Here is a 9004-nt window from a genome sequence, read left to right on the forward strand (position 1 = left end):
GCGGCGCGATGGTGTGCGGGCCTCAGGAGTCGGGCCCGTCACCATCTCGTTTCCGGCTAGCGGCGTCGGCGGGACAGCCGGCTGTTTGTCCCGCGCTCCTCCAAATGGCGGTGGCGGAGGCACAACCACCTCCGGCACGACGACATCGCCGCCTTCCCTCTCCATGACCGGCTGTTCGTCGCCGGCTCCCCCAATCGGCGCCGTGAACTCTGGCGATGGCGGCGCGGAGTTCAGGGGAATGACGAATAGTGGCGCCTGACGGCGCGTGGCTTCTTCAGCTAGCTTCTTCGCCGCGGTGTCGGCCTCAGCCTCCGCCAGCTTCTTCAATGCGGCGGCCTCCGCCTTGTCCGCCTCCGCCTTCTCCAAGTGGGCGGTTTCCTGCTCCTCGCGCGCCTCCCGCGCATTATGTTCCTGTGCCTCCTGCGGGTCATCCGCTGGGTCGATTCGCCGGGTCGTGGTAGAGGTCTCCGCCGACCCAATGACGGAGGCGGCGGCCGACTTCTCATGTGAGAGCGGAGCCCTAAGTCAAGAAAAACGAAGAGAGGAAGCTCAGATAGAATCGACAAGAAAGGAAAGCACAAGGAAAAGATACTTGCGTCGACACCATAGGAGGCGCCTTCGGAAGCTTCTGGAACTTGGCCGCCTTCGCGGCGGCCTTCTTCCGCCTAGTCGCGGCAGTCAGATTCTTGGTCTTCTTCGAGGCGCTGCCGAACAAGACGGCGCCTTGTTTACGCTTGAGCGTGCCGCCTCAAACCGCCGGCTCCCGCGTCCGCCTTGCCGGCGTCTCACGCGTGGCGCGGCTCGTCCTCTTCTTCATCATCGGGCCAGGATTCGAGGCCGCCTCCGTCTTCGGAGCCGCCTCCGTCTTCGGAGCCGCCTGCTCCGTCGCCGCCGCCTATGGCATCGTCCTCCAGGGCGGCCGCCCCCAAGTCGGGGTCGTCCACATCGCTCGCCTCCTGGTCCGGCTGGCAGTTTCCACCCGGCCCTACGACGGCGGCCGTCGCCGGAGACATATAGATCTATGTTCAAAAGACCAACTGTTCAAGACCAAGACCAGGATCAAGTCAAGTACTAAAAATAAAAGAGCTTAAGAACTTACAACAGGCAGCGGGTTGGCGCGGCAGTATGGCCGCTTGCCAAACCGCCAGGACCCCTCCGACAGCTTGAGGTCGGAGATCCCATTCACCATACGGGCCACCTCGACAGTCGTCATGTTCTTCGTGCACATCCGGCTCGGGTCGCGGTGCCCGCTCATCCGACAGATCAGATGAGGCCGGCCCTAGAGCGGGAGCACCTGGCGCTCGACGAAGGCGACCAGCAGGTCGGCCGCCTTGAGGCCTTCCTCATCGGTCAGCACCTAGAGTTGGTTGATGGCGGCGATGGCATCGGCCGACATGGGCTTCGGATTGTAGCCCCAATTGGCCCGAGGTTCGGCCGGAGGGCCGGCTTCGTAGGGCGGCAGATTGATGAAGTCGACGGGCGGGTCGACGTTCTCTGCGTAGAAATATGATTTCTGCCACAGTTTGACCGACTGTGACAGCTTGATGGCGGGGAAGGCGTTCCTCACCGACGGACGGCGCACCGCGACGAAGGCGCCGCACTGGGCCGCCTTCTCCTTGGCGGAGGTGCCCAGCTTGATGTAGAAGAACGCTCCCCACAACTCGATGGTGGGGAGGATGCCGAGGTAGCCCTCGCACATCATGACGAAGGCGGACAGCAACGCCACGGTGTTGGGCGTCAGATGGTCTGGTTGGAGGTGATAGAAGTCGAGGAAGGAGCGGAGGAACCCGCTGGCCGGCAGGCCAAAGCCGTGGAGGAAGTGCGAGCGGAAGATAACCCGCTCGCCTCCTGTCGGCGCCGGCAAAATCTCCTTCTTCGGCGGCACGCGCACCTTGACGAAACCCGCGCTGGGCAACCGCCGTGTGGCGCGGAGGAAGGCGAGATGGTCGTCGATCACGAGCGAGCCATCCCAGTCCCCTCCCTTCTCGCGCGCCATGGAGACCGAGCTCGACGGAGAGATGGCGCCGCAGCGGAGCCCAAGGCCGCAACGGAGCAAGGAGCTTCATGGCGCAGGAGCCCAACGACGGCAAGCTGCGGCGGCGCCTCGGTGGAGCGCGGAGGGGCGGTGGCAGCAAGGAGAGGAGAAGGAAGAAAACGGCAAAGGGAGAGGAGGGCGCGCGTGCTTTGCCGCTCCCCTTCCTCCCCCTACTTATAGCCCCAGGGCTACGAAGCCGAGGGGGCGGGACGTGGGATCATGGGATTAACTGCACCCACGACCCCACGATCCCGCGGTTAGCGCGCGAGTTACTGCGCGCAGTAACTCCGCACGGAATTGCAACCGCCCGCCTCGCCCGCAGCGGATCCGCTCGCGCGCCGAGGCCCGATAATGGCGGGCCCAGCCTGCTGTCGCGTCCCATCGTGCGCGTGGGCTGGCAGGCTGGCCTGGCTAAGTGGCGCCGCATGGCGTACTCACAACGGGCGGTGGACCAGGAGGCTTAGCAAGCACGCCACCTGGTTCCCGCCTTGGTATTTCAAAACTGTCCAACGAGTCCGCCTTGTCATGGCCGAATCCCCAGCAGGCGGCACACCAGAAGACGAACAGAGCATTCAGCAAGAGCATTTGGAGAAGGAAACTGCTGAGGCTTCACGACTCAACAGTCGCGACGCCTCACCAGCTTCGGGGACTACTGTCGGAGTAATGGGCCACGGGTAGCCTAACCCGAGTCCCTGAGCATTTCAAGACATTCGGGCCGGCTGCGCCCCCCAAGCATCCAGGATGAAGCGCCGCCTTCTGGTGGTCGGCTGACTCATACGGCCGGCTGCTGAAAGACGGCCAAGCACCAGAAGACGGCCCCGAGACGGGCCAACTCCTAGCAGGCGGCCTCCAGAGAGGCCGGCTCCTAGCAAGCGGCCTATGACGCCCTCAAAGTCTGTGGCCCCATTAAGAAGACAAGACAGGATGTGGCTACAGTGTAGCTCATCACCCCCACGTCCCGGGTGGCGCGGCCACAGTGCCCCATACAGGAAGAGATCGCCGCACGGCGTGGCACTGTTGCAACTCCACCCTCGACATCATTCCTGTCAGGCGGAGCCCTGCTCCCACGACGGCCTGTCGGTACGACCTGCAGGCGGCGGGCCCTACAGGCCGCGAGAGCCCAGAAGGCGGCAGAAGCCTGGCCGGATGGACCTGAGGGAGGCCCGCTCCTAGCAGGCGGCCAGCTCCTCCCTCGATGTTCGTGCCCCATTAACCAGATGAGACGTGGTGTGGCTACAGTGATCTCCCACCAGACGGCGGGACTGTAGCCACGCCCCCCCCCCTCGACCAAGCGTGCGTCATTAGCATTACGGCTACAGTAACAAGCAGCCGGCAAGACCCGCGAGCGGCGGAAGCGGCCTGTCGGCCCCGTACCGGACTAGGCAGCGGGCCCCAGCAGCCGGCGGAGAAGCCGGTGGCCAGAGACACTGACAGCCGGGTCCTACACCCGGCCAGATTACCATTGTACCCCTGGGGCTAGGCCTATATAAACCCCCAGGGCACCCATGCAAAGGGGTCCGGACCTGTTAGACCTAGACTCACATACAGAGAAAGGAGAGAGCTAGCCCTATTTTCTTCTATCTCTAGCATACAACTCGAGGAGCATCACTGTACTCAGTAGTGCCTTAGTGATCATGCGGAGACCCTGCAGAGCAGGACTAGGGGTGTTATCTTCTAGGAGAGCCCCGAACCTGGGTAAAGTACGCCGGCGTTTGTGTGTACGCCTTATCCCGCTTCCGGGCACCGGCGACGTTCTACTCGCTCCCATCATGATAAGCCATCCTCTGGCATATGTCGCACCCAACCCCCGACAATGCCCTAAAGCCTGCTAATAGATGTGGGGTGTTGTCCCCAAAGGGAAAAAAAAAGATTCCGCCGTCCATCCTCTGGTGCGCCGACTCGGAGCAGGACACCGAAGCGTAAAGACAAATCAGATTGAAACGCCGCTTCGTGTGTCTCTGGTAGTACTTTCCCCGCCGACAGATCCTCTCCGCTCAGGCTCAGGGGCAGGCAGCATGATGCACTACTTATACCAGCAGGAGATCCAGCGGGAGAACCGGCGGCGGAGCCTCCTGCTCCGGCTGATGGAGGAAGGCCGCGTCGACCCGCCGGCCGGGCCATCTCCGATCTTCCGCCACCGTGCTAACATCATCGTCAGGGTAATTCTATCTAGCTATTACTCCCTCTTAGACAATGATTGACCGTTTTAGCAATGCTTTTTGCAGTGCGTTTCAACCATACTGAGCCTGGCGATTCTAGCCTCCCTGTTGGTGCTCAAGTACAAGTACCACCTGCCCGAGCTGCAGGATCCCCTTGACATGGCGGCGTGTGTGTTTGTAGCGCTCTGCTTCGCTCCAACCGTGTTCCTGTGTACTCAAGGAGACTAATTAACCCACATCCAAACTATGTTGGATTCTTGTTTGCTTCTTGGCAACATCTTGCAAGTCTGTCAGAAAGATGAACAGTTGAGGGGAACACCTTAGTAGCCATTTGCGTGTTTACACGGCCTAAGATAAACTCTTGTTGTTCCTTCTCCTAAGATTCTGTTACACAACAGTAAAAAAAAAATATCTATTACACAAGCTTGTTGGCGCCCGGTACCTTGCCATGTTAAACGCAACACCAGTTCATTTATTTATCTGGCCAACTGACGTGGTAAAATAATAAAATATAAATGATTTCTTTTTTGCGAGAGAAATTTTCAATATATTCATTAATCATGGCAGTACAGAGAACACAAGATGTAATAAAATTACAACCAGGTCTATGGACCACCTAACGGCGACTACAAGCATTGGAGCGTGTCAAAGGCGCGCCGTCGTCATCGCCCCTCCCTCACCGGAGCCAGGCAAACCTTGTTGTAGTAGGTAGTCGGGAAGTCGTTGTACTAAGGCACCGAAGGACCAGCGCACCAGAGGAGCAACCATCACCGATGAAGAGATTTGTAGATCAGAAAGATCAAACCTGGAACCACACGAACGAAGGTGAACAAAAACTGGATCCAAATAGATCCACCGAAGACCAGCACCGACCGAATCCCACGAGATCCGATGAAGACACAAAGCATACGAAATTCTATTTTCTATACTGACAGTTTGCAAAAGACAAGGAAATCCAATACACAAATACTATAAGGCATACTAAGATGCTAAGAGTTAAAAAAAGCTTCCCAAAACCACATAAACCATTTCCATCTTACATTTACTTTCAAAAGGAAAGGCTCACTATCACAATTCACAAAATGCAATCTATCCATGACAAATCAAATCACTTCCGCTGACATGAAAGATCATCCGCATTAAGCAGATCATAACCAATTCAGCATCTCGTCTTTTGCCATCTAATAAGTAATAACAATATTACATTCTAAAGTTGTCAGAAAACTGCATTTTGATAATGCCTGAATTTCCACTCTGTATCCATCATACATGTTTCTTGATGAAAGAACAGAGAGGCAAGCTGGCAAATAAAAGAACCCTTCAACTAAAAGTGTCAACTGAAATACTGCAGGCTGGCAACACAGTTTAAGAAATACATGGTACAAGCACTGAAACATCTGAACTCTGATCATGGACTGAAGATTGTTACTAGCGCGAGGTGCAAAAGCAGAAAGAAAGACATTGAAGATTTGATTTCAGCTTAAGGGCATCAGCTGCGCAACCACAACGGAGATAATTTTTATACCAAGAGTTAGACTCCAAAAGACGTCCACATTCCAAAAACCAAAACATGACCTTAGTGCTCCACAGCAAGCCACATTCTATTGTCTTGTATCTAGCAACACTGTAAGGTGGAAAAACATATAGCAGTCCAGCAAGACATACTCGTTTTGGATTGTCAATGCAGATTGTAAATATGGATGTGCTAATTGACAGAAAATAAGATTCAATATATCTGAAGATCTATAATTAACTGAAAGTACATCCTTGGTGTTCTCATTAATAACGTATCTAAACATGAATCGAATAAGCAAGTCAATAATATGTATGTTAACCAGAAAATAGGCCAAACAAATGCTTTATAGTGAGAATCAAGTATTGTAAGCACATGTAGTTTCAGTTTTGCTTTCTCCCTGCCAGTGCTGATTTATGAGAAGAGAGGAAAGAAATAATATCGCACAGTTATATTTACTCTTCCAAGCAAATACTGATAACCAAATCCGTCAACTGTGAGAACCAAAAGCTTTAGTTTATATAATAATACAAAAAGTTGTTGACTGTGGACACAGAAAAACGATGCACCATAGCGATTGTCCTCAAAAAGACTATTTAAAATGCAAATCTTATTGTAGCTGCCTATTTTCGTATTACCGTGTACATGTGAAATTTTGATGTGAACAGCAACAGTGCTTAAAAATCTGGAGCAGACATATGCATGATACCCTTATTCAAAATGTACTTTACTTACTTAAAATAACCAAAGAATCGTAGCAGTTTTTTCCCTCCAAGAGCAAGAATGTTTAAAAAGCTGAAGCACACCCATACCATGGCAACATTATTTAGAAGTTATTTCATTTGTACGTAATCATAGACCAAAAAATGTTGTTGTCGGACCGAAACCAATATATAACTGCAAGTCACAAATGAAACCAAGATGATTTTCACTGAAATAACATCATACATATTGATTAAATAAAGGTATCAGGAACCAAGAACATGCCATGTAACCAGAAGTAACATTCAGGAAATGTCACGGCGCCATTATCTGCAGTTAGTTCATACAGAATCATAACACAAAGATTTTTCGTGGTCAGAAATACATCTAAATCTGCAAGTCATAAACGATTCAGAAAATAAGACTGACAACATTAACAACATATGTTTCGTGATCATGTTACTTTAGGACATTCCACAAGCTCTATGAAACGTATAGAGTCAGTCAAATTGCAAAATGATGGTAGTGTGCAGTCCATATCACATTGCTTGTTTGGATGACCCAACATTTGAAGAGCTGACATCAATAATCAATCCGAAATTCTCCGATACAATACATGAACCATTCAAATCAGTAACTAATCAACTATTCCCAATTCAATAATCACACAAAATGCTGGTGCTTCACCAAGTATTCACGATGCTTGCTTGGTAATGCCGCTGGCAAGGTGAATCGATTGGGCTGCATTAGCGGTGCAGAGGAAGCAGGCAACAGGTCAAATATGCATTTTAGCTTTCCAAAGCACTTTTACCTGTAAAAATCATAAACTCTACTCTTTTTCTTCACCACTATACATACTCAAGATTTGCTAGTGGGTTATAAGTCCACCTTCTTATCCCCTATGCACTATTGCACAAAAATGAGCCTTAATTGACATTGTGAAGGCTCATGTTCACAACAAAAGGGTAAAGTAGTTTAAGGACTGATTTCTTTCATTTTTACATGTATGCACTCAGGAGACTCTCCAAACATTACATGTTTGGGTCCCTGTGTCAAGCAAAGTTACCTATATACTATCCCCCAATCCATCTGCGATCCTGCAGCATTCATATGAAACAAAAGGTTGTCAGAAAATACAGATGAGATGTTGATGGAATATATAGAAGAAATGTGGGAAGTTTTAAAAGTTTACCCTGGCCCAAGCAACAATGTGTAAAATGCAAGCCAAGACCATCATGATGTAGGAAATAACTGACGTCCCTGGTGCTATCAGGAGGCAGCTATACCAAATCACCAGGGCAGTGATGCCAGCCATGCCGATGCGGCTTGTGATATCAGCACAGTTTTGCATGAACGCAGAATGCCGGCAGTGCCTGCATGGAACACCTAGACCGACTGCAATCCAAACCAAGGAGAAGATAACATGGAAAGCTTTCCTGCCATTGCCCGACACATGCTTCATCACCACTCCTGTAGGGTCTAGGTAAGGCAGTAAGGTCAATGACCCGAACAGAGGATAGCCAAGAAACTCCCCCAGGTTCTCCTGCACACCAATGTCAAGGGAAAAGCTTGGGATACTCAGATACGGATTTTTTGCTGAATTAAACTGAACAAAGATTCGTTTTTCGAGTTCTTGCGGGAAGAACATATGAAACCTAGGATAACTGAGGTCAAGCAAAGATCGTGGCAACAACATAGAATCGCTTTACTTTCTTGCAGGAAGAACAATCAAGCACACACCGTACCTCTGGTCCGGGCGCTCCAGCAAGTACACTGGAGGCCTTCTTGAATGCCGGCCAGGCCTTGTGCTGAAGAAGCGCTTGGCGTAGGCCGCCGTCGTCGAGCTCATCTGCATTCCTCCTGTCCTTCTTCAGCCACGGGATCCATTTGCAGGTACCCTCCTCTCTGGCCTTTGAGTCGGCCGCCGCCGCCACCGCCACCGCCAAGCTTAGCTCGCGTGTTGCCACCTCCAGATTCCGACAGGTCACTACAAGATCCACCCCTTGCAAATATGCCTCCAAAGCCGCCCTGGCGGCGGCGCTGCTCACCAAGCCCGCGGCGTTCGCCATGGTCTGCAGGTCCGCGCCAGCAAGAACATCGACAGCTTCTTGAAGCTCCCTGGCGCGATCCAGAACCTTGCACCGCTCCAGGGCGCGCACCACCAGCCCCGCCACCCAGACGAGACGGATGGAGGAGAGGTGGCCCGCATCCGCCGCAGCCCGGGCCGCGGCGGAGGAGGCGCGGTCTAGCACCGAGGCGGTGCTCTCCATGCTGCGGCGGCGGCCGGCGGACGGCGGACGGCGGGGGCGGGGAGGAGGGAGGGAGCACCAGCGGGCGGAGGGCTTTTCGAGTTCTTGGATTCTTTGGTCTCGCGGGAGCCGGCGAATTGGGGGGCGGGAGGGGGGGGGAGGGGAGGGGAGGAAGAAGGAGAAGAACGGGGATCCGTTATAGCTCGCTCTTAGCAAGCGGGTGGAGGGCTCGCTCACGCGCGATGACCTGCTGGCCCGGCCCATTTGTCTCGTGCGAAGTGGGCCTACGTCTTTTTTTCCTTGGCACGCCACACGTCGCTGTATGAAAAAAGTCACACTACATGCT

General features: G+C 53.0%; 2 protein-coding genes across 2 annotated transcripts; one reads left to right on the top strand and one right to left on the bottom strand.

Moving 5' to 3' along the window:
• Positions 1–3936: 3936 nt before the first annotated feature.
• Positions 3937–4526, top strand: LOC123075328 (uncharacterized). Its single transcript, XM_044497963.1, has 2 exons — positions 3937–4194; positions 4261–4526. Exons 1-2 carry the CDS (start codon positions 4051–4053, stop codon positions 4420–4422), a joined length of 306 nt encoding a protein of 101 aa, XP_044353898.1. The 5' UTR covers positions 3937–4050; the 3' UTR covers positions 4423–4526.
• A 1863-nt stretch (positions 4527–6389) lies between these two features.
• Positions 6390–8803, bottom strand: LOC123075329 (uncharacterized). The gene is made up of 3 exons (XM_044497964.1): positions 8155–8803; positions 7602–7952; positions 6390–7506 (listed from the first exon to the last, which is right to left on the bottom strand). Exons 1-3 carry the CDS (start codon positions 8677–8679, stop codon positions 7483–7485), a joined length of 900 nt encoding a protein of 299 aa, XP_044353899.1. The 5' UTR covers positions 8680–8803; the 3' UTR covers positions 6390–7482.
• Between the last annotated feature and the right edge of the window lie 201 nt (positions 8804–9004).

This window comes from Triticum aestivum, chromosome 3D (genome assembly GCF_018294505.1).
Source record: "Triticum aestivum cultivar Chinese Spring chromosome 3D, IWGSC CS RefSeq v2.1, whole genome shotgun sequence".
NCBI classification, from domain to species: domain Eukaryota; kingdom Viridiplantae; phylum Streptophyta; class Magnoliopsida; order Poales; family Poaceae; genus Triticum; species Triticum aestivum.